Here is a 25,834-nt window from a genome sequence, read left to right on the forward strand (position 1 = left end):
GCATCAAAAACCGACATCAATGTGTAAAGGATATCACCACATGGGCTCAGGAACACTTCAGAAAAGCAATGTCAGTAAATAAAGTTTGGCGCTACATCCGTAAGTGCAACTTGAAACTCTACTATGCAAAGCAAAAGCTATTTATCAACAACACCCAGAAATGTCGCCGGCTCATCTAAGATGGACTGATGCAAAGTGGAAAAGTGTTCTGTGGTCCGACGAGTCCACATTTCAAATTTTTGGGGAAAATTGTGGACGTCGTGTCCTCCAGGGCAAAGAGGAAAATAACCATCCGGACTGTTATGGATGCAAAGTTCAAAAACCAGCATCTGTGATGGTATGGGGTATGTTAGTGCCAATGGCAGGGGTAACTTACACATCTGTGAAGGTACCATTAATGCTGAAAGGTACATACAGGTTTTGGAGAAACATATGCTGTCATCCAAGCAACGTTTTTTTTTCATGGACACCCCTGCTTATTTCAGCAAGACAATGCCAAACCACATTCTGCATGTGTTACAACAGTGCGGCTTCGTAGTAAAAGAGTGGGGGTACTAGACTGGTCTGCCTGCAGTCCAGACCTGTCTCTCATTGAAAATGTGTGGCGCATTATGAAGCGTAAAATACGACAACGGGGACCCCGGACTGTTGAACAGCTGAAGCTGTACATCAAGCAAGAATGGGAAAGAATTCCACCTACGAAGCTTCAACAATTAGTGTCCTCAGTTCCCAAACGTTTATTGAATGTTGTTAAAAGAAAAGGTGATGGAACACAGTGGTAAACATGACCCTGTCCCAGCTTTTTTGGAATGTGTTTCATCCATAAAATTCTAAGTTAATGATTATTTGCTAAAAATAATAAAGTTTATCAGTTTGAGCATTAAATATCTTGTCTTTGTAGTGTATTCAATTAAATATAGATCGAACATGATTTGCAAATCATTGTATTCTGTTTTTATTTATGTTTAAAACAACGTCCCAACTTCATTGGAATTGGGGTTGTAGATAAATATTGATTCTGAACTGTTCCAGTTCTGCTTTCGGCCACTATACATTGCATAGTCGTGTGCTGTTACATTGCATTTTTGGATAGTATTGATGGTTCCATCCATTTTTTGAGCCGCTTCTCCTCACTAGGGTCGCGGGCGTGCTGGAGCCTATCCCAGCTATCATCGGGCAGAGGCGGGGTACACCCTGAACTGGTGGCCAGCCAATCGCAGGGCACATACAAACAAACAAACAACCATTCGCACTCACATTCACACTTTCGGGCAATTTAGAGTTGTCAATTAACCTACCATACATGTTTTTGGGATGTGGGAGGAAACCAGAGTGCCCGGAGAAAACCCACGCAGGCACGGGGAGAAAATGCAAACGCCACACAGGCGGGGCCGGGGATTGAACCCCGGTCCTCAGAACTGTGAGGCAGACGCTGTAACCCAAACATAAGTATCGATGATATTTGAGCATCAATCTTCTGGTATCCAAGCCATCGACATTTTAGACAATCACTGTACTAGGTATTTGTGTGTAGTTTCGCCTGGAAACACCACTCCATGTTGGGCAAAGCCTACGTGCGGTCACCAGGATCTTGTGAGTATGTGAGATTATGCTGCGAATAGACTATTACGGAAGGACTGTATAATGTACAGTATATGTCTGTAAAAGAGTCATGTCCACCGTTAATATAAGACTACAATACCACGTCAGTGTCCCAATTCACTGCATACTGCCATGGGACTCATACTGTACATCGACCAGGTAAGTTCTTCATTAAAATAATTTGGAAATGTTTCCAACTAAATTATTTAGTTTACATTTTATGTATTGCATGTTTTGAAATCAGCTATATTGTTCCTAAAGATCAAGATCTGCTCCTTTGTTAACAAATAAGCATTTTATATTCAAATCACACTTTTTTTACCCCTTAAATGAGCCCCCAATGTATCCAGATATTAAGTTAAAGTTATGCTGGTGGTACATTACTAATTTAAATGCAGCATTTGTGAGAAGCAAAAAAACAAAACAAAACAATACATGTAAACACATGCATACCTGTTGTTATGTTTAGCTTTTTTTGGGGGGGAAAAAAATGTTTTAATTGTCTTTTAGAATAATATGTAAGAATTACCTGTTTTGTCAACCACTGCTTCTTGCAAACAAACTTCACAGTGGAATCAGATTTAACTCAAGTCATTGTCAATGTTTATTTTATACGACGCTATGGTATGCCAATTATGCAAGACTACATCATGCATGGTTATGCAGTGCCCCCCTCCCACCCCCCTTGCACGGGGCGCCACTACACTCACACACACACACACACACACACACATTCTGTTATTCCATTGTCATATTTGACAACAAACAAGTAAAAAGAAGTGAACAGTGAATCAATCATCATTGCCAGCTTAGGAGCAGATCGCCTGCCGGGCTGGCTTTAATGTGGCAACTGGGCACATCCACCCATCTCACAGTATCACTGCTGGCTGATATCACTTTACTCATGAAGCTATTTAGTCAATTTTACTCTGAGGAAAGTCCATGTGCTGCACTGAGGCCACCAGCCTGAGGGCAGCCTCTGATGGAAATTTTAAGAGAATTGTTCCTGCTAGCAAATGTGATTTTAATTAACCTTGGATTCACAAAATTACACGATGTACAGATGATGTTATGTAATAGGCCTTTTTTTGAGAGTGTTTTGTAAGCTTGCAGACTTAGATATAAAGATCATGAGTACTTTGGCTTTATATTGAATTGTAGGAGTGAGCAACTCAATAGAGGGAACTCCTGTAAGGGATGAATTGTTTGTTGTGCGCTGTTATAGCACACCTCAGCTAATCCCCTGTGCTTCTCGTCCTTTTCCTCATCTCTCTGCACAGATGGCTACCCCAGGGAGGAGATTGTGTACAAGTGGAAGAGGAGCTCAGTGGAGGTTGGAGACATCCGCTCCTGGAGGCTTTACCAGTTCTCCTTTGTGGGCCTGAGGAACACCTCGGAGATTGTCAGGACGGTCTCAGGTAAGACCATTTCTGAGCAAGCCCTTTCTTTTATATTTACTATTATTTTGTTATTAAAAACTTTGTTTAACAAACCCCAATGCCAAAGAAGTTGGGATGTTGTGTAATACATAAATTTGAAAATCCTTTTCAGCCTATATTTAATTGAATACACCCCAAACGTGGGGTGATGTGGTACAGAGGGTAAGTGTATGCCCTCCAACCAGAGGGTCTCCAGTTCGTATCCCCGCCTGAGTGCATGTCGTTGTGTCCCTGGGCAATACACTTAACCCACATTGCCTATTAATGAATTGGCTGGTTGGTGTTGGTCGAAGGGGCCATAGGTGCAGAATGGCAGCTATGCTTCTGTCAGACTGCCCCACGGCAGCTGTGGCTACACGAGTAGGTTATTACCACTAGGGTGTGACTGTTAAATGAGTGAATAATGTGTGCAATTGTAAAGCGTCTTTAAGTGCCTTGAAAAGTGCTATATACGTATATAGTGCTATATGCGTTATTATTATTATTACAAAGACAAGATCCCCTCCTTGAGCCGTGACCCCTGATGAAGAAGACAAATTATGGACTCAGGTTTCCCTTGCCCGGACATGGGTCACCGGGGCCCCCCTCTGGAGCCAGACCTGGAGTTGGGGCTCGAAGGAGAGCGCCTGCACCCATGGGGCCCGGCCGAGCACAGCCCGAAAGGGTAACGTGGGTCCCCCTTCCCATGGGCTCACCACCTGTGGGAGGGGCCATAGGGGTCGGGTGAAGTGCGAGCTGGGCGGTGGCCTAAGGTGGGGACCTTGGCGATCCGATCCCCGGCTACATAAGCTGGCTCTAGGGACGTGGAATGTCACCTCTCTGGCAGGGAAAGAGCCCGAGCTGGTGTGTGAGGTCGAGAAGTTCCGACTAGATATAGTCGGACTCACCTCCACGCACAGCTTGGGCTCTGGTACCAGTCCTGTCGAGAGGGGTTGGACTCTCTTCCACTCTGGAGTTGCCCACGGTGAGAGGCGCCAACCAGGTGTGGGTATTCTTATTGCTCCCCGGCTCGGCGCCTGTACGTTGGGGTTCACCCCGGTGAACGAGAGGGTAGCCTCCCTCCGCCTTCGGGTGGGGGGATGGGTCCTGACTGTTGTTTGTGCCTATGCACCAAACACCAGTTCAGAGTACCCACCCTTTTTGGAGTCCTTGGAGGGGGTACTGGAGAGCGCTCCCGCTGGGGACTCCATCGTTCTGCTGGGGGACTTCAATGCTCACGTGGGCAATAACAGTGAGACCTGGAAGGGCGTGATTGGGAGGAACGGCCCTCCCGATCAGAACCCGAGCGGTGTTCTGTTATTGGACTTCTGTGCTCGTCACGGATTGTCCATAACGAACACCATGTTCAAGCATAAGGTTGTCCACACGTGCACTTGGCACCAGGACACCCTAGGTCGCAGTTCGATGATCGACTTTGTGGTCGTGTCATCGGACTTGCGGCCGTATGTCTTGGACACTCGGGTAAAGAGAGGGGCGGAGCTGTCAACTGATCACCACCTGGTGGTGAGTTGGCTCCGATGGTGGGGGAAGATGCCGGTCCGACGTGGCAGGCCCAAACGTCTGGCGGAATCCCCTGTCAGAAGGAGTTTCAACTCCCACCTCCGACAGTACTTTGCTCATGGGAGGCGGGGGAGATCGAGTCCGAGTGGACCATGTTACGCGCCTCCATTGCTGAGGCGGCCGACCGGAGCTGTGGCCGTAAGGTGGTCGGTGCCTGTCGTGGCGGCAATCCCTGAACCCGTTGGTGGACACCAATGGTGAGGGATGCCATCAAGCTGAAGAAGGAGTCCTATCGGGCCTTTTTGGCCTGTGAGACTCCTGAGGCAGCTGATGGGTACCAAGCGGAATGCAGCTTTGGTGGTCGCTGAAGCAAAAACTCGGGCATGGGAGGAGTTCGGTGAGGCCATGGAGAAAGACTTCCGGATGGCTTCGAGGAAATTCTGGTCCACGATCCGGCGTCTCAGGAGGGGGAAGCAGTGCACCATCAATGTATAGTGGGGATCGGGCGCTGCTGACCTCGACTCGGGACGTTGTGAGCCGGTGGGGAGAATACTTCGAAGACCTCCTCAATTACACCGACACGCCTACCCATGAGGGAGCAGAGTCTGGGTTCTCTGAGGCGGGCTCTCCTATCTCTGGGGTCGAGGTCACCGAGGTGGTTAAAAAGCTCCTCGGTGGCAAGGCCCCAGGGGTGGATGAGATTCGCCCGGAGTTCCTCAAGGCTCTGGATGTTGTAGGGCTGTCCTGGTTGACACGCCTCTGCAACATCGCGTGGACATCGGGGACAGTGCCTCGGGATTGGCAGACTGGGGTGGTGGTCCCCCTTTTTAAGAAAGGGGACCGGAGGGTGTGTTCCAACTACAGGGGGATCACACTCCTCAGCCTCCCTGGTAAGGTCTATTCAGGGGTGCTGGAGAGGAGGGTCCGTCGGGAAGTTGAATCCCAGATTCAGGAGGAGTAGTGTGGTTTTCGTCCTGGTCGTGGAACAGTGGACCAGCATCTGATTCAGATGCCTCCCTGGTGAGGTGTTCCGGGCACGTCCCACCGGGAGGAGACCCCGGGGACGACCCAGGACACGCTGGAGAGATTACATCCTTCGGCTGGCCTGGGAACGTCTCGGGATCCCGCTGGAAGAGATGGATGAAGTGGCTGGGGAAAGGGAAGTCTGGGCTTCCCTGCTAAAGCTACTGCCCCCACGACCCGACCCCGGATAAGCGGTAGAAGATGGATGGATGGATGGACAAAGACAAGATATTTAATGTTCAAACAGATCAACTTTTGTTTTGTTGTTGTTTTTTGCAAAGATTCACACATTTTTAATTTGATGCCTGCAACACATTTCAAAAAAGCTGGGACAGGGGCAGGTTTACCACTGTGTTACATCACCTTTCCTTTTAACAATACTTTTAAGTGTTTGGGAACTGAGGACACTAATTGTAGAAGCTTTGTAGGTGGAATTCCCATTCTCTCTTGATGTGCAAACTCAGTTGCTCAGCAGTCTGGGGTCTCTGTTGTCATATTTTGCACTTAATAATGTGCCACTCAATTTCAATGAGAGATAGGTCTGGACTGCTGGCAAGGCAGTCAAGTACTCACACTCTTTTAATACAATGCCATGCTGTTGCAACACATGCAAAATGTGGCTTTGCATTATCTTGTTGAAATAAGCAGAGACGTCCCTGAAGAAGACGTTGCTTGGATAGCAACATATGTTGCTCTTAAACCTGTATGTACCTTTCAGTATTAAGGTTGCCATCACTGATGTGCAAGTTGCCCATACCATGGAAACTAACATACCCCCATACCAACACAGATGCTGGATTATGAACTTTGCGCTGACTACAATATCTGAATACACGCATCTCATACTCTGGGGATGACATGCTTGGATGAGACTCTTTTCACTCTTTTAGACTGTGTGTGTGTGTGTGTGTGCGTGTGTGTGCGTGTGTGTGTGTGTGTGTGCGCGCGCGTGGTTATTTCTAGAATTACAGCATTCATGAACACGACATTTAATCTGGTGTGGGGAGGAGGCGTGCAGCATTGTGAGTATCATCCTTTAGAGCAGTGATTCTCAACAGTTGTGCCGGGGCACATTAGTTTGCCGTGAGCGCTCTTCAGGTGTGCTGTGGGAAATTATAAAATTTTACGTAATTTACGTAATCTTTGTTCATCTATTTATGACAATGAGGCATAGTGACAGACAGAACAAATAAATGCACTTCTATTAGATGGCAGGAAATACATACAATAATTAATGTATCCACTTTTTGTGACATTTTTATTGGTGTGCCGTAAGATTTTTCAATTGTAAAATATATGCCTTGGCTCCATAAAGGTTGGAAATCCCTGTTTTAGAGTAATATCTGATATGAAAATTTTAAAAGACGCTATCACAATCGCCTGGCCCACACACACTATGCACGATAAGTATACAAGTATGCTATTAAATAAAACGGGATTTTTGGGGGGAGGTCGTTTTGACTGAGAAAACGATGACTAATTGGTACAGATGGTTTTAGGCAAATTAAGGCTCTATGGGGAACACTAGTATTGCAGTTACAATAAGGCAAGGTTGTACAATTGGATGTCTGACTGAGCTGTGAAACCTTGTCAATAAAAAGTCAGGGGCCGGGGGCTGGGAGGACGTTGGCAAAGGACAGATTGGACAGAACAAAATCAGACTTTTTTTTGAAGCTGTAACTGAATAGATTTCTAAATAATAACCCAAGAACAAGGTTTTTGTATTAGCTCGTAAGAGCTAAATATGCAGTGAAATTCACTGTTGTAAACACCTTTGGGTCCTGCTCTTTTAGATGCTCTTTTTATTTATACATTTTCATGTTTACATGGCAACGATGGTAACTTTGTCAAAAGTAAAATACAAAAAATTATTTTAGTTTTGATTGCACAAGCGCACCGTTTTCAGTGTTTAGAAAGAAATTTCTTTTTTTTGTTTTGTTTCTTTCTTGCAAGAGCAAGCAGAGGAAATTGTATAGAGCAAAGGCAAGAGCGATCATGACATCTCTTTACAGTTACTTGGAACAGACTAACAGAGCATTAAAATTTTTGGGGGATAATGAGCCACATTCTACTTTACCAAGTGTAAGACAAAGATATTTTTATCCAATCACATGTAGCAGCCTGTTTTGGTAAATTTCCATTTGTTTTTTGTGTTTAAAATTACGGCCTGCAAATATGTGATGTATGTTTATCCAATTTAAGCCTCTGCAGTTCCCCAAAAAATGTTTGTACATATAATTGTCTGTGTATGTGTGCATGTACAGTAGCGTGGAAAGCAGAATCTCAATGTGTTATTGAATATCAGGTAAAGTGATGATGTTTGGAGGTTAGGAAATTAGATTAAATCTAAACTTTGAGCATACAGTGTGTGCCATAACCCCCTTGCAATTAATTAGTACGGATTTGAGAAAAAAACACCACAAAGTGCAGTTTATATAGAGGTCTGGGAGTAATTTTGCTTTAGCTTATAATGCTAATTGAGTGGAATAGCACTCTTTTATGTGTATTCCGTCAAGAGGTTGATTGCGGTTATGCCTGTCAGATAGTCCAGTGCTACGCATAGAATGGCGGTGTACAAAAATTTACAAACCTTAAATCATCAGCTTCTATACATATTTACATCCAGCTATGGTGATGCAATGGAGCATGCTTAAATTAAGCTGTGAGTTGTGAAAAAAAACTTCAAACTTTTCATTTTAATCAAAGCATTTCCAAGTGACATCATGAAAAGGCAATCTGCGTATGCGGATTAGATGCGGTGAAGACTTCGTGGCGTGCCTCTCTGATCTGGTTTGTTATTTCCGCCAACAGCCAAACCGCCATCTGCTCTCTTGTCAGTGCAGAGAACCTTGACTGTGGTTGAGAGACCCCTTGTCTCATTTTGCAGTCACTTTGGGTTTCTGACCTGCTGCCAGTTGAGCGAGTACAACATCTGCCTGAACGAGCAGTCTGTTGAGACAGAGTTCGGCCACAAAGTGCACCCTATGCATTTGACGAGAGCTGAAATTATTATTAAAATGTGTATTTTACGGACAGAATGCAAAATGTGTCTGAGTACTAGGTTTTTTTTGGTTTTTTTTTTCAGATGAGTATTGAAGGGCAAGTTAAATGTTTAAAGACTATTCCTATTCAGGATCATTGCTGTGTTAAAATGGGTCACGTAAGGCAACTGGAAATAACATTAATCCTAGCAGACAGGCGTGCAGGTGAATTGGCTTCAGCCAGAGGACGTTATTCTGTTTCATTGTCGGAGAAAGCTACCTGACTGTGACCAGATTAGTTCTCAAATAAAAAAGGGATAACAACGAGGCATGCTTTAAAAAAATAGATTTTACAATGAAATAGGTGCTCGGGGTTTGCACGCTATCTGCTGCTCTTGTTGAAGCTTTTAATAAAGGTGGCGTCTGTTTATATTTGCTTCCCCACTTGCCCTGCTCAGCCAGTGTCCAAAGACTTCATCTCTTGACATGTCACTTCGCATCAAGACTGCCTGCATTGCCTGCTACCCTATACCTGCATTTATCAACACGCTTGCTCACATACTCTCAGATTTACAAGGGAAGACAAGCCGACAAATGATAGGGGATGCAGAAAGAATTAGATAAAAGACAAACGATTGAGTAAAAACGTATCCCATTATAAAAACCTTAAAATGTACGGAAAGATCATACGTTGTAGTTAGTTACATATCCACCTGCTATTACTGTTGCAAGGTATTGGTTAGCAATATATGGTGTAGTGAAAACTTAGTAGTTGTTGTATGTAGTAATATTACTATTTATGGAAGTTTTTCAAAGTATTTGATATGTCTGCAAGTCCTTTTTTGGGAAGAAGCTAATGTTAACTTTCCTAGTTTATGGAGTGAGCGCAAAATTGTTGTACAGTATATGTACACAACTACATGAGTATTCTTTTAAAGCACAGTCAAATGTTGAACAACTGAAGCCATCCCCCTCATAGATTATGTTATGCTAGTGTGTAAATACTGTGCAAAAATGATGGAGAGGACACATTATAGACTTAAAAAATGGTGGAGCTTTATTTATAGTGCATTAATGTTATGCTTCCATTGCTCAGATCCACAGGGAGATGTCACCATGTCTGAGAGTCATAGTTCCAGCACAAATTAGCTAAAAAATATATATATCTTAGATAGATGTCCTGAAGGCTTTTTCGACCAAGCATTGAGGCTAGCCATGTAATTTCCCAACTGATTGTCTCGTTCGGTAGCTATTCTAGCTTCTCTTTGCAATGAGTCACGGAAAGTTTTAATTTAAGCAGCACGATGGAATGAGAAACCATGTACCGGTACATACATACATAGGTACATGTACATACACATCTGTGTGTGGATGAGTTTAAAGTGCGTCATAGAATAATGCATGTTTCAATGAGTCTATTTGTCTGCTTGTGATGTATGGAAACCTATTCTTAGATTGACCGTCCAAAAGCCATGCCGTGCAGCCCTGTTGTCTGTGTGCGCCCGCCTGTGTGATTCAGCTTGAGTGGAGAAAGCCGCGAGACACATCAGTGGCCCTGTCCCGATTACGGAGCGCCACAGTTTACAGATGATTTGTTGATGGGGAAAATCAGGGGGGTCGTGCATTGAGCTCGAGAAAACAAGCAAACAACTAACCCATGGAAAGAAAATGCATTCCCTCTTATAGCGTGAGCAAGCATATCCTTGTTCTATCTTTAGGCCCATGTAGATGCAAATAGAGACATAGACCTTAACCCACGAAGACATACTCATACAACTACAGTATTTACAGTTCTGCTGCCACAAGATAACAATAATACCAAAGCCCAAATATAATATCCTCAGAGGGTGAAAATTCATTTGCGTGCAACATCCTGATACAGTTTTACTTCCATCCATCCATCCATTTTCCGAGCCGTTTCTCCTCATTAGGGTCGCGGGCTTGCTGGAGCCTATCCCAGCTATCATTGGGCAGGAGGCGGGGTACACCGTGAACTGGTTGCCAGCCAATCGCAGGGCACATACAAACAAACAACCATTCGCACTCACATTCACACCTACGGGAAATTTAGAGCCTCCAATTCATGCAAACTCCACACAGGCGGGGCCGGGGATTGAATCCCGGTCCTCAGAACTGTGAGGCTGACGCTCTAACCGTGCCGCCACAGTTTTACTCAAGAACACCAATTTGAATTGGTGTTTGCATGTAATGTTAGTGACTCCACACATTGACATCATAAATTAGCATGTTTATTAAGCATAACATTTTATTTATTACTGTCGAATGATGTTATTGTGAATGTCATGCAGTTTGCACATTTAGCAGCAATTGAAATTATTTCTATGAAATTACACCTGATTAAGCTGTCATATGTTGTATTTATGTTAGTAGGATGTTATTCAATGTTAGCTTGGATCAAGAGGAAATTATGGATGAGCATATGACACCATTAATCAGTTGATTTTGTGATATTAGTTGTATTGATTAATTGTGTTCAAGTGGATTTATTCGATGCAACCATCATGGGTTCTGTTTATGCAATTCCTGTAATTTCCACTATTTTGTGGCCTGAAGAAGAACAGAATGACGTCAGCTAAGCCTTACATTTACACTCTCTGACCTCGATAATGGTTTTGAATCAAGAGTTCATAACATTCAGAGAGATTATCCCAACCTATTAAGATATATGAAAAACAACAGTTAACAGATTCAATGATTGTTAGTTGATTAAGGATTTTTTTAAATTTACTTTAAAATCCCATTCCTAATCTGATTGATCTCGTTTGACTGATCAGCAATCAAATTCTTCATGGTCTTTGCGGGTGACAGTTTTTTTAGATGCAGTGATAAGTAAACGCATATGAGTAGAATAATTGACACAGAAACAGTTTATCACATACGTAAGGGGGAAAAAAGAGCTTTAAAATGTGTTTTATTGCTTTCCGTTTCTTAACCACTTGTCATGATTAAACTAAGCAGCCGTTGGCAACCTTGCCTCCGCAGTTATTTTTTTCCCTTATGTATGTGATGGTTTATTGTTACTGAGACATTGTAGCTCAGATTGACAATACAGTAAAACCTTGCCATAAAGTAGCAGAAGAGTAGCTGGTGTAAAGCTCACATCACAGTGATGAGTCAATCCTGTAACCAACCAAAGTATAAAGTATAAAAATTAGACATTGAGAACTGACACATTATACATGTCCTGTGTTGCTTTCATAGACAAGGAACACAATCAATCCATCCATCCATTTTCTGAGCCGCTTCTCCTCACTTGGGTCGCGGGCGTGCTGGAGCCTATCCGAGCTGTCATCGGGTAGGAGGCGGGGTACACCCTGAACTGGTTGCCAGCCAATCGCAGGGCACATACAAACAAACAACCATTCGCACTCACAGTCACGCCTACGGGCAATTTAGAGTCTCCAATTAATGCATGTTTTTGGGATGTGGGAGGAAACCGGAGTGCCCGGAGAAAACCCACGCAGGCATGGGGAGAACATGCAAACTCCACACAGGCGGGGCCAGGGATTGAACCCAGGTCATCAGAACTGTGAAGCTGACGCTCTAACCACCGTGTCGCCGGAACACAATCTATAAGAGTAAATGAATGACTGTAAAAATATGCTGCAGCTCTTTAATCAGATGACGATCACCCAGTGTTTATTAAGAGAAAGGAGGTCAAAGAGTGCCGAAACAATCCATTAGCCACAGTGAGACGCCACTCCTATAATAGCTACTCGTTCTTAATCTCTTCCTCCAGTCATCCACTCCTCCTCCCTGTCTCTCACTCTCTCCTGGTGACACTTGTGATGGGCAGGATAAATGTTGTGACTCAGCCAGAATCCTCATTTTGTCAAGTTAAATATTAATTTACGCTGCACGACATCCCCCGACACACATCCCTACCTGCACTTGCCAGCTACAATATTCACATAACATTAAATCTGATTTACAACTAGGAACTTTTCGTTTAAGCATTACCCAAATCATCTGTTTTAAAATGCATTACCGATGTAGCTCTTAATTTTGTCTAAAGTTGCTAATGTCCTTGAGGCCCACTTTTATTTCTAAGCTAGCAGTTTTGCTCTGCAGACTTTTAAACAACTGTTGGGGAATTGACAAAAGTCCTTGTACTTGGCTATGGGGTTAATAAATGAATGGAATCGAATGTTCTGTCCCCTCCTGGAAGCCATCACCTTATCGTGGTGGAGGGGTTTGTGTGTCCCAATGATCCTAGGAGTTAAGTTGTCTGGGGCTTCACGCCCCTGGTAGGGTCACCCATGGCAAACAGGTCCTAGGTGACTCCACTCTGGAGTTGCCCACAGTGAGAGGCGCCGAGCAGGTGTGGCTATACTTATCGCCCCCCCGGCTTGGCACCTGTACGTTGGGGTTCACCCCAGTGGACGAGAGGGTAGCCTCCCTCCGCCTTCAGGTGGGGGGACGGGACTGTTGTTTGTGCCCATTTACCAAACAGCAATTCAGAGTACCCACCCTTTTTGGAGTCCTTGGAGGGGGTGGTGGAGAGCGCTCCCGCTCGGGACTCCATCATTCTGTTGGGGGACTTCAATGCTCACGTGGGCAATGAAAGTGACACTCCCGATCAGAACCTGAGCTGTGTTCTGTTATTGGACTTCTGTGCTCATCACAGATTGTCCATAACGAACACCATTTTCAAGCATAAGGGTGTCCACACGTGCACTTGGCACCAGGACACCCTAGGTCGCAGTTCGATGATCGACTTTGTGGTCGTGTCTTGGACACTCGGGTGAAGAGAGGGGCAGAGCTGTCAACTGATCACCACCAGGTGGTGAATTGGCTCCGATGGTGGGGGAAGATGCCGGTCCGACGTGGCAGGCTCAAACGTATTGTGAGGGTCTTCTGGGAACGTCTGGCAGAATCCCCTCTCAGAAGGAGTTTCAACTCCCACCTCCGACAGAACTTTGCTCATATTACGGTAGAGGCGGAGGGACCATTGCTGAGGCGGCCGACCGGAGCTGTGGCCGTAAGGTGGTCGGTGCCCGTCATGGCGGAAATCCCCCAACCCGTTGGTGGACACCAACAGTGAGGGATGCCTTCAAGCTAAAGGAGTCCTATAGGAGCTTTTTGACCTATGGGACTCCTGAGGCAGCAGATGGGTACCGGCTGGCCAAGCGGAATGTAGCTTTTGTGGTCACTGTAGCAAAAACGGCATGGGAGGAGTTTGGTGAGGCCATGGAGAAAGACTTCCGGACAGCTTCGAGGAATTTCAGGTCCACCATCCGGCGTCTCAGGAGGGGGAAGCAGGGCACCATCAACACTGTGAATAGTGAATAGCGCTGCTGACCTCGACTCAGGACGTTGTGAGTCGGTGGGGAGAATACTTCGAAGACCTCCTCAATTCCACCAACACGCCTTCCCATGAGGAAGCAGAGTCTGGGGTCCCTGAGGCGGGCTCTCCCATCTTTGGGGTTGAGGTCACCGACTCGGGCGGTTAAAAAGCTCCTCGGTGGCTTTAGATTCGCCCGGAGTTCCTAAAGGCTCTGGATGCTGTCCTGGTTGACACGCCTCTGCAACATTGCGTGGACATCGGGGACAGTGCCTCTGGATTGGCAAACTGGGGTGGTGGTCCCCCTTTTTAAGAAGGGGGACCGGAGGGTGTGTTACAACTGCAGGGGGATCACACTCCTCAGCCTCCCTGGTAAGGTCTATTCATGGGTGCTGGAGAGAAGGGTCCATCAGGAAGTCGAATCTCAGATTCAGGAGGAGCTGTGCGGTTTTCGCCCTGGCCGTGGAACAGTGGACCAGCTCTACACCCTCTGCAGGGTCCTCAGGGGTAAATGGGAGTTCGCCCAACCAGTCTACATGTCTTTCGTGGAATTGGAGAAGGCGTTCGACCGTGTCCCTCAGGGAATCCTGTGGAGGGTGCTTCGGGCGTATGGGGTAGCGAACCACTTGATACGGGCTGTTCGGTCCCTGTACGACCAGTGTCAGAGTTTGGACCGCATTGCCGGCAGTAAGTCGGACTCGTTTCTGGTGAGGGTTGGACTCCGCCAAAGCTGCCCTTTGTCACCGATTCTGTTCATATCTTTTTGCAGATGATGTGGTTCTGTTGGCTTCATCAAGTCGGGATCTCCAACTCTCAGTGGAGCGGTTCGCAGCCGAGTGTGAAGCGGCTGGGATGAAAATCAGCACCTCCAAATCTGAGACCATCATCCTAAATTGGAAAAGGGTGGAGTGCCCTTTCCAGGTCGGGGATGAGATCCTGCCCCAAGTGAAGGAGTTCAAGTATCTTGGGGTCTTGTTCACGAGTGAGGGAAGAATGGAACGGGAGATCGACAGGTGGATCGGTGCAGCGTCTGCAGTGATGCGGACTTTGTATCGGTCCGTTGTGGTAAAGAAGGAGCTAAGCCGAAAGGCGAAGGTCTCAATTTACCAGTCGATCTGCGTTCCTACCCTCAGCTATGGACCCTCACGAGCTTTTGGTCTCGACCGAAAGAACAAGATCCCGGATACAAGCGGCCAAAATGAGCTTCCTCCGCAGAGTGTCCGGGCTCTCCCTTAGAGATAGGGTGAGAAGTTCGGTCATCCGGGAGGAGCTCAGAGTAGAGCCGCTGCTCCTCCACATTGCGAGGAGCCAGATGAGGTTTCTCGGGCATCTGATAAGGATGCCTCCCGGACGCCTCCCTGGTGAGGTGTTCCGGGCATGTCCCACCGGGCGGAGACCCTGGGGACAACCCAGGACACGCTGTAGAGACTGTCTCCCAGCTGGCCTGGGAACGCCTCGGGATCCCACCGGAAGAGCTGGATGAAGTGGCTGGGGAAAAGGAAGTCTGGGCGTCCCAGCTAAAGCTACTGCCCCCGAGACCCCACCTCGGATAAGCGGAAGAAAATGGATGGATGGATGGAATGTTCTGTACTCCTGCTTCAATGCCATTATTTTATTAGTCAGACTAGTGCTTTCCAGAGCAATTGTTATAGCATAGTTTTGTATAGATGTAACTTGTCTTCCCTGACGCCATGTTGTTGTTCTTGTTGTTTTGACGGACTCAGTAGCATCTCTGCTTATTGCAGCCAAGTAGTGCGCGCCGTTTTGACCCAGTTTTTTTAAGAAGCGGTTAATCAACAATCCAGACAATCCACCGAATTCTCAAACATGAACGGCTTTTTATTCCAATCCCTAATCTAAATCATGCCCACACCTAAAGCCTCCAACCTCAAACAGCGGTGCAATATTTCTTTTAAAAAGCGTACAGTTTGAAGCCGAAAATATGGATTTACGAGATAACACACCTGTCCTCCTGTTCCTGTATTTATTTTTCCTCGGCACGACTGCAGTTGCCACAGAATCTTCAGATGGATAAAGTAGGACACACGAATACATTGCCACCCAAATGAAAATTATTTTGCGAGTGGATAAAAAGTATTGAGGTTGTTTTTCAGTTGAGATGCTGGTAGGCATGGATGAAGGTCATAGAATAGAGGGAAGCAAGGGTATTAAAAAAAGAGGGGGAGGGTGTTCAGCCAAAAAACAAAAACAGGCCAACGGTGTCAGAGCTATTGCTCATGGAGATGTTTGCCTTTCATGTGGACTTGCACAAGAAGTTGCTAGCCTTGACAAAGTTTTGACAATATTATACACTTGGGGGTAAATAATTGTGAATTATTTGAGTGTCTGCTTTAATGTGTTCAACTCTTCTCCCAGTCCCTACTTAACTGATTCATAGGTAAGTAAGGGTTTCAGGTTTATAGAATCCAATAGTTTTTTTGTTTTTTTCTCTGTCATTGTGTTAAAAAAAATCCCCCCTGAACCAACAGTCACATCCCCTGAGCTCTCCTGTGGCTTCCCAAAACTTTAGATGAAGAGTGGCATGTTTTATCTTGGTGTATTATGCTAATGAGTGCCACCGATAGATAGCGTAATGTATCAAGGGTGTTTATTAGCGTTAACTTTTGCAGAGGATACAGTGGAATTCAGTTTGAAGTCATAGAAGCTTGGACTGTGTTCACTATTTACTAAGAGGATTAACCTGCCTTCATTCAAATGTGTTATCAGTACAGCTGTCTGAATTTCTGTGAGGCGATATTTTGTCAATATTCCACTGAAATAGTTGGACTTAAGCACAAAGGGTATATTTATGAAAAGGTTAATTGCAAAGAAAACTGCATTTTATTTAAATATATATATTTATTTGACAAACGTCTGTGGTTTCTAAGGTAGTTAATAGGCAGATTCCTTTTTGTGTAGTCTTACTGTAACAAACACAGGGATACACCAAGAGTTGTCTGTCCTTGCAAGAAAAAGGCCAATGAGCAACGTGCTTTGTCTACAGACAAAGACATTGTCTGATCACATGTTGCAGCCAATTCTGATACATGAAGTATGACTGACGTGGTTGCAATGATGACACAGTAAACCAGGATACATTTCAAGACAAAGAAATGTCAGTGACTTTTAGGCTTCCAAATTTTAACCATCTATTCATACATCTATTAAATGGCTTTATAGCTATTGTAAAGACCAATCTATTATGTCATTGTGAGACATAAGAGGTCATAGCATGTTGTATTAGAAATGAAAATGAGACTGAGATGAGGTGGGATATCAAGAGAAAGAGAGGAGGGTGAGTGTTGAATTTAAGAATGCGCTTAAGTTTACATAACAGGTTTGAATCACGTCTCTGTTCAGTGTGCGAAAAAGAAATAATGAAGCCATTTTTAGACAAGGTGAGCTGGAACTAAACACAGAAACAGACTGAGAGGTGCAAAACGAAACACTGGATACATTCTGTGGTGGAGGTTTGCATTACTGTGTTGGGAAAATTATCATTTATAGTCAGGTACAAATCACCAATGTGATGAGCATTGCTTGAAATACACTAGAACCTCAAAATTCAAACACACTAAGAGGTTGAATCATTACCATATCTGATGTCAGCTCAATGAGCATCTGAAAGATAAACTTTATACATTTTCTTTGGCTTTTACTGTGATATCTTTTAATGCCATACAAAAGGCTACCACTAACAATGATGGCAAAAAAGAAAACTATGTTGACTACAGAATTGTAAATGGGAGTTCTTGCAACACATTGGTTATATCACGACAAAAGTGGTATTCCTGTCTCTCTACTATGGCTGCTCAGTGGAATATGGATAAAAAGGCCCTAAGTTGCCATCAATAATGAAAGAAAAATGTGACACAAAATTTAGCTTCATTTAGTCTTAATGTGAAGACACTCCCTCCCAGACACACATAGTAATCCTCCCCTGTGCAGATTAGTTTTACAATGAAACCTTCAACTTTGTGAGATTTACAATTATTAACCAAAAAAAAACACCAGCAGTTCTCCCTTTCTACTTTCTTAAACGCTACATCTCTGTCACACTGCAAATGGTGAGTATTTTTTTTTATTAATTTACTTTTATAAATCAATATACAGCAGTTAACTTATTGTTACATAACAGACAATTAAGGAAAAAATAACTTAACTTGTGTGTTCGTTTGAAAAAGGTTTTATGATGGCAACAGTTTCACCCTTGAATAGATAATTCAGATGTCCAATATTTCCTAGTTACTTTCAAATCAGGTTGATAGTCTATAATCTTAGACTGTGTTATAGAGCGTGCTGTTATATGGTAGAAAAATGTTTAAAAAATAACTTGACCATACATTATTGTCTTGACACCCAGTGGCAGGTATGAAAATACCCACAGCAGTCTGCGGGGGTACAATCCAGCAACATGGCAAGTGGTTCATTGCTCGCACTCTACCATTTGCCATGTCACCAAAAAGTGATGAGCTAGCATTCTGGCTAAGTTCCGTTGACCCTGGCAAGTAGCCATGGCATAACCCCGGTCATTAGCAAGCTTCCTGTCTTTCAGTCAAACGTGGACATTAGCATACGCTATCACCGCTTACTTCCACAAGCGTTGAGGACGGCTTGTCAGCAGCCTCGTATTGGATGGCCATGGGCATGTGCCTCGGGCCGCTGCTGCCCGTCCATATCTTCACCAATTTACAACCCCTCTGCCAGCAAAATGACTATGATATTTACATGTGACTGTTCTTTTTTTTTTTTCAGCATTCACAAATTGGCATTCCAGGATTCGTTCCAGCGGCTGTTCCGCACTAATGTTCTCAACTATCCTACTCGGATAAGAATTGTAACTCCGGTATAATAATTAAACAAATCTCTTATATATACCCATCCATCCATTTTCTACCGCTTATCCCAGGTCGGGTCGCGGGGGCAGTAGCTTTCTTTAGCAGGGACGCCCAGATATATATATATATATATATATATATATATATACACACACACACACACACACACACACACACACACACACACACACATATATATATATATATATATATGTAGCTGGATGAAGTGGCTGGGGATATATATATATACATATATCGCACACTAGAAGGCTCAGGCTGAAAGAATTATTGTTCATTCCCATCGCTCTCACTCTGATTCTGTTAAATGTGTTGCCTCTGAGGCCTTGAACAATAAAGCGCTGATTTCTGATGAATGATCAGGCCCGCCAAGTTTTTTTATTGCTTACCGTAGATTACATCAGCTTGAAGTAAATGGGGGATCTTCAATAAAAAAAGAATACCTCCGATGGCAGGTTTGTGCTACTGTCAGTATTTTTGCATGGGTTGGGTCAGCAAAATTGTCCCTGTCTAGATAGAAACTGATTGACTTAAAAGCAATGTAATTACAGCGATGGATGATAAGTTCATTTTATTAGCGGTGTGCAAGGAGCGTTGCATAATACGCCTTCATTGTACTGATCTGCAATCTTTGTTTTCTTGTTACAGGAAAAATTAGCACTTTGGATCAGATGATTGTTAGCAAGATAGGGGTGGAGCTGAAGATGTGGGCGGTGTCGGATACATGTGTAAGGCTGTGTGATCATAGCATCACATATATCTGCTTCAATACTTTTGCTGCTGGTCCACTGCATGTATACTGTATTGGACCTCTCAGTGGTGATGGTCATGAGTAAGAGAGAATGTTAGATTGTGAAAGATCTACAACAGGGGTCGTTGTACTTGCTATGCAGCCTCTTCCCAGTTTCAGAATCCCAGTACAAAGCCTGAAAACTAAATTCAACTGAAAAAACTATGCCCGCATTAGAGCTGTCAAAGTTAAAGCATTAAGTTATGATTAAATGTTTATTCCAGTTTCTACCCAAAAACAAAAGCTTCGCGCACTTTGAGGACAAAGAATACTGCAATAACTTGTACTGTAAATGTGAGTTTGTTTATATATACCCTGCGATTGGCTGACGACCAGTTCAGGGTGTACCCCGCCTCTCATCTGCAGTTAACTGGGATAGGCTCAAGCACTCCCCCAACCGTAGTGAGGAAAAGCGGTACAGAAAATGGATGGATCTATGTTTTTGGAGGCACCACTGGCTATAATACCAAGTGCAGGACCAAAAACCAAAAAGGTGTATTTAGATATACTGCGGAGTGACAGAGAATCAGTAGAGCATTCGAACAAAAAAATAGCCTCGGTTGACTTTCCAAGAAGAAAAAAAACTAAATGCTGAATTTCCTCCATTGTTCTTATTCATGATGTTGCGGTCCTTCTGTGCTGAATTCATTGGTGGGTTACACTGTGTCATGGTGCAATGCAACGGTGGAAATTCAGCTTCTGTGGGTCGAAGACGAAGGAGAGGTGGAAAGCAGGTTCTTCGGCAGAAAGAGAAGAGGAAAGCACAGAGCCTTGAATTTAATGTGGGGACTTTGAATGTTGGGACTATGACAGGAAAATATCGGAAGTTGGTTGACATGATGATTAGGAGAAAGGTTGATATATTGTGTGTCCAGTAGACCAGGTGGAAAGGCAGTAAGGCTAGAAGTTTAGGGGCGGGGTTTAAATTATTTTGCCATGGTGTAGATGGGAAGAGAAATAGAGTAGGGATTATTTTAAAGAAAGAGTTAGCTAAGAATGTCTTGGAGGTGAAAAGAGTATCAGATAGAGTAATGAGGCTGAAACTTGAAATTGAGTGTGTTATGTATAATGTGATTAGCGGCTATGCCCCACAGGTAGGATTAGGCTTTACACGATCAGGATTTTTGGGGCCGATCAGCAAGTTTTAAAAAAACGATAACCGATCACCGATCCGATCACAAGATGGAGCAATGTGTCTATTTACATGACTTATTCATTTATTGTATATACTTGTGTACTCTATACTGTAACCATCCATCCATTTTCTGTACAGCTTATCCTCACAAGGGTTGCGGTAGTGCTGGAGCCCATCCAAGCTCAAATTATTCTCTAGCATTTTAGACAAAAGTTAAAACACCAATGACCTCTAGGGGACATTCAAGGATTGGCCACTGACATAAATTTAGGTCAAATCAACATTACATGACAGAAATAATGGGTGCTAATTTACTGTAATGAATTTACTTTATTGCAATTAAATTACTTTAATAAATACTGTTAATGACATGCTTACTCTAACTTTTTCACTGTCCCAGCTATATGGACGGGTGTTGTCCAGAGTTAAAGTCTGTTTGACTTTTTTTTACCCCCCCACGCTGCATTTCTTGAACGCGGCATGCTCCTTGTGTACATTCTTCAGATGCTCGATCAAATTTGTTGGGTTGAAGCATTTAGATGACGTTCCCCACAACTTACTTCAGTTGTGCACAGACTGCAAATAACTTACGTGCTGTGCTGTTTGTCTGAGACGCTGCAAAATAGTCCCACAGCGACGATGTTTTTTTTCACCGACAAGATTGAAAAAACTTTATTGGCCGTCAGATAGTTAAGAGTACTGCGCTACAAGACACGTGAGAAGGCTACAAATAAACGGGACGAAGACGCGGAGTTAAATGTCTTGTGTGGAGCCGATCGATGATGTAATGGATCGGATCAGCGACTTATGACATGAAAGCCGATCTGAATAAAATGCTAATTATCGTCCGATACCGATAACACCGATCAGATCGGCATAAAGTCTAGGTAGCATGTGACCTAGAGGTGAAAGAGAAATTCTGGAAGGAGCTAGACGAAGTAGTTCTGAGCATCCCAGACAGAGAGAGAGTCGTGATTGGTGCAGATTGTAATGGACATGTTGGTGAAGGAAACAGGGGTGATGAAGAAGTGATGGGTAAGTACGGCATCCATGAAAGGAACTTGGAGGGACAGATGGTGGTAGACTTTGCAACAAGGAAGCAAATGACTGTAGTGAACACTTTTTCCAGAAGAGGCAGGAACATAGGGTGACCTACAAGAGGGGAGGTAGAAGCACGCAAGTGGATTACATCTTGTGCAGACAATGTAATCTGAAAGAGGTTACCGACTGTAAGGTAGTGGTAGGGGAGAGTGTGGCTGGACAGCATAGAATGGTGGTGTGTAAATTGACTCTGGTGGTGGGGAGGAAGATTAAGAAGACAAAGGCAGACCAGAGAACAGGAAGAGTGTTGTGCGGCTTTTCGGGAAGAGGTGAGACAGGCTCTCGGTGGACAGGAGGAGCTTCCAGAAGACTGGACCACTACAGCCAAAGTGATCAGAGAAACAGGCAGGAGATTACTTTGTGTATCTTTTGGCAGTTGATGAATGAGGAAAATGAGACAGAAGGGAGAGTAGAAGAGGCAAGTGTGGTGGACCAGGAAGTGGCAATGATTAGTAAGGGGGAAGTTAGAAACGCATTAAAGAGGATGAAAAATGGAAAGGCAGTTGGTCCTGATGACATTCCTGTGGAGGTATGGAAGCATCTAGGAGAGGTGGCTGTGGAGTTTTTGACCAGTTTGTTCAACAGAATTCTAGCGGATGAGAAGGTACCTGAGGAATGGTGGAAAAGTGTCCTAGTGTCCATTTTTAAGAACAAAAGTGATGTGCAGAGCTGTGGGCACTATGGATGAATGAAGTGTATGAGCCACACAATAAAGTTATGGGAAAGAGTAGTGGAGGCTAGACTCAGGACAGAAGTGAGTATTTGCGAGCAACAGTATGTTTTTATGCCTAGAAAGAGTACCACAGATGCATTATTTGCCTTGAGGATGTTGATGGAAAAGTACAGAGAAGGTCAGAAGGAGCTACATTGTGTCTTTGTGGATCTAGAGCAAGCCTATGACAGAGTACCCAGAGAGGAACTCTGGTACTGCATGCGGAAGTCTGGAGTGGCAGAGAAGTATGTTAGAATAATACCGGACATGTACGAGGGCAGCAGAACAGTGGTGAGGTGTGCTGTAGGTGTGACAGAGAAATTTAAGGTGGATGTGGGACTGCATCAGGGATCAGCCCTGAGCCCCTTCCCGTTTGCAGTGGTGATGGATAGGCTGACAGATGAGGTTAGACTGGTCCCCGTGGACCATGATGTTTGCAGATGACATTGTGATCTGCAGTGAAACCAGAGAGCAGGTGGAGAAACAGTTAGAAAGATGGAAGCATGCACTTGAAAGGAGAGGAATGAAGATTAGCTGAAGTAAGACAGAATATATGTGCATGAATGAGAGGGGTGGAGGGAGAAGAGTGGGGCTACAAGGAGAAGAGATAGCAAGGGTGAAGGACTTTAAATACTTGGGGTCAACAATCCAGGGCAATGGTGAGTGTGGTCAGGAAGCGAAGAAACGGGTCCAAGCAAGTTGGAACGGGTGGAGGAAGGTGTCACGTGTGTTATGTGACGGAAGAGTCTCTGCTAGGATGAAGGGCAAAGTTTATAAAACAGTGGTGAGGCCAGCCATGATGTATGGATTAGAGACAGTGGCACTGAAGAGACAACAGGAAGCAGAGCTGGAGATGGCGGAAATGAAGATCTTGAGGTTCGCTCTAGGAGTGACCAGGTTGGATAAAATTAGAAATGAGCTCATCAGAGGGACAGCCAAGGTTAGATGTTTAGGGGTCAAAGTTAGAGAGAGCAGACTTCAATGGTTTGGACACGTCCAGAGGAGAGATAGTGAGTATATTGGTTGAAGGGTGATGAGGATAGAGCTGCCAGGGAAGAGAGCCAGAGGAAGACCAAAGAGAAGGTTGATGGATGTCGTGAGGGAAGACATGAGGGCAGTTGGTGTTAAGAGAGGAGGATGCAGGAGATAGGCTTACATGGAAAAGGATGACACGCTGTGGCGACCCCTAACGGGACAAGCCGCAAGTAAAATAAGTCCTCTGTTAACAGTGCTGGCAAGAGCTGAGCTGAGGTAGACTATGTTGATAAAGTATCACCAAGTGAACCAAATGGAGAGTGAGGGTGAGTCTATTCCACCTACATTCCCTATATTGCTTATCCTGTTCAGGGTCATGGTGGATCATTGAGCCTGGTCCAGCTGTTGCAGGTTGAGATGCACCATGGTTGACACACAGACAAAGACGAACCTTCACTCACTGTCAAATTCACACCGAGAAGTAATATAGTCTTAAGTTAACTTGTCATACATGTTTTTGTACTGTTAGGATTAAACTGAACTGAACTATAATACTCATGACTAAGCTCACTCCACTTAACCTCTTCAGCTTTGACAGTGCATCAGTGCTAAAGCTCCTCTCAACTTTAGCTGACTTTCAATGTACCTGTCTGTATCTGGTGGCTCGTCTTAGTTAAATGGCAGCTCAGTGTCGGCCGCCAGCTCGGTCGCTTGACTGCTAATTGATTAACATCAAACTGTTAGTGATGTCGGAAACCTCTGGCCTCTCGCTATGGCTTGTAACCTGCAGGGGACAAGCCTTCTCTGTCTCAGTCATTTGTGTGTGTGTGTGTGTGTGTGTGTGTGTGTGTGTGTGTGTGTGTGTGTATGTCAGTGTGTGAGTGAGAGATAGTTCGATGGCTGCCGGCACTTCGCAATAGACTAACTGCAGCTGGGGTACGAACAGCTGGTTAATAATTTTCCTCACGCGAAAGGGCGCACCAGTTTATTACGAAAGGGCCGACATATGTGTGTTTTCTCGCTTGTGCTAATGAGCGACAGAGAGAGAAAGACGCGAGACCGTCCGTGTTTATTATTTCGCTGCGCTCAGCGCCAGCGAGTTCTTGTAGCATCTGGACGGGGACCAAGTCTGGGCAATCTGTCCCAGCACGCACAACTGTTCACCAAGCCATTAAAAGTGTCATTTGATAAACAAAGTGCAGTGACCCCTACAGCATAGCCATAACTGTTCATATCACCATATGTGTTTTCTGTTGATGCAGGTTGGTGTGTGGCGTAAGATTTTTAAGCGACACAGGACTTGAGTGCCTGACAGAGCACTAGATGTTTGAATATTAGCAGTACATTGACAATAACCCCTAAACCAAGATCTCTTGCTGCTGGTTAATAAATATGTACTGGCTTCGTCAGCAGCACAAAGCTTTTCTGCACTTTTAATAACAATGGTCTTTACAACATAACTGGAATTGGAAGGCGTAGCACCCTATTGCCATATGCTTGGCTTCATCCATTCACCAGTTTCATTACAGGCCACAGCACTTGCCAACAGGACATCTTGTGGAGGCGTTATCGACCCATGCCCTCCACTGTGGCAAGCTGATGCATCAGTATCAGCCCGCCTCCTATTAGAGCATAGGGGTAATGCATTAGTTTGTTAATTACTCCCTGAATGCGCTTTAAAACCTAATATTTTCAAGGCTCAGGTGTGTGGATGATATTACACAATGTTCATGTATGAATAAAAAGCACATGTTTGGACTCTTTTGGTGTATTCTGCTTGATGTGAATTTTAAAGTTTGTTACTTTTTTATGTTATCATGTTTTTTTTTTCAACATGATATTGCAGAAAATGGATGGAAATTGGATGGATGGAAATTGTAAAGCAGAATAGTTTTGCTGCACATTCATTGGTTCAGCTTCTTTAGCTTCTAAACATTTGTTGCATCTATTCTCTTCAAAGAGATACTTTATTCATCCCGTTAGGGAAATAGAAAATTAAAGAATAACATGACGGGTATCGGCTTGTAAAAATGAAAACAGTAACAGCTTAATAATACAACCCCAATTTCAAGGAAGTTGGGACGTTGTGTTAAACATAAATAAAAGAATACAATGTTTTGCAAATCACGTTCAACCTATATTTAATTGAATACACTACAAAGACAAGATGATTAATGTTCAAACTGATAAACTGTATTGTTTTGAGCAAATAATCATTAACTTTATGTTAACCACTGTGTCACCTTTTCTTTTAACATTCAAATAAACATTTGGGAGCTAAGGACACTAATTGTTGAAGCTTTGTAGGTGGAATTCTTCCCATTCTTGCTTCATGTACAGCTTCAGCTGTTCAACAGTCCGGGGTCTCCGTTGTCGTATTTTACGCTTCATAATGCGCCACACATTTTCAATGGG

At 44.1% G+C, this 25,834-nt stretch overlaps 1 protein-coding gene across 7 annotated transcripts in view; it reads left to right on the forward strand.

Annotated features, from left to right (window-relative positions):
• gabrg2 (gamma-aminobutyric acid type A receptor subunit gamma2) overlaps positions 1–25,834 on the forward strand; it is a 95,130-nt gene that overhangs the window by 43,874 nt on the left and 25,422 nt on the right. For 5 of the 7 annotated variants that reach the window (XM_061751594.1, XM_061751589.1, XM_061751590.1 and 2 more), the window contains exon 6: positions 2,883–3,020. In XM_061751594.1, coding sequence (XP_061607578.1) covers positions 2,883–3,020 — 138 coding nt within the window. Of the gene's footprint in view, positions 1–2,882; positions 3,021–14,619; positions 19,437–25,834 lie in introns of those variants that run through there. The other 2 variants (XR_009785140.1, XM_061751593.1) reach the window with 2 other exon arrangements.

Source organism: Phyllopteryx taeniolatus, chromosome 17 (assembly GCF_024500385.1).
Source record: "Phyllopteryx taeniolatus isolate TA_2022b chromosome 17, UOR_Ptae_1.2, whole genome shotgun sequence".
Classification (NCBI taxonomy): domain Eukaryota; kingdom Metazoa; phylum Chordata; class Actinopteri; order Syngnathiformes; family Syngnathidae; genus Phyllopteryx; species Phyllopteryx taeniolatus.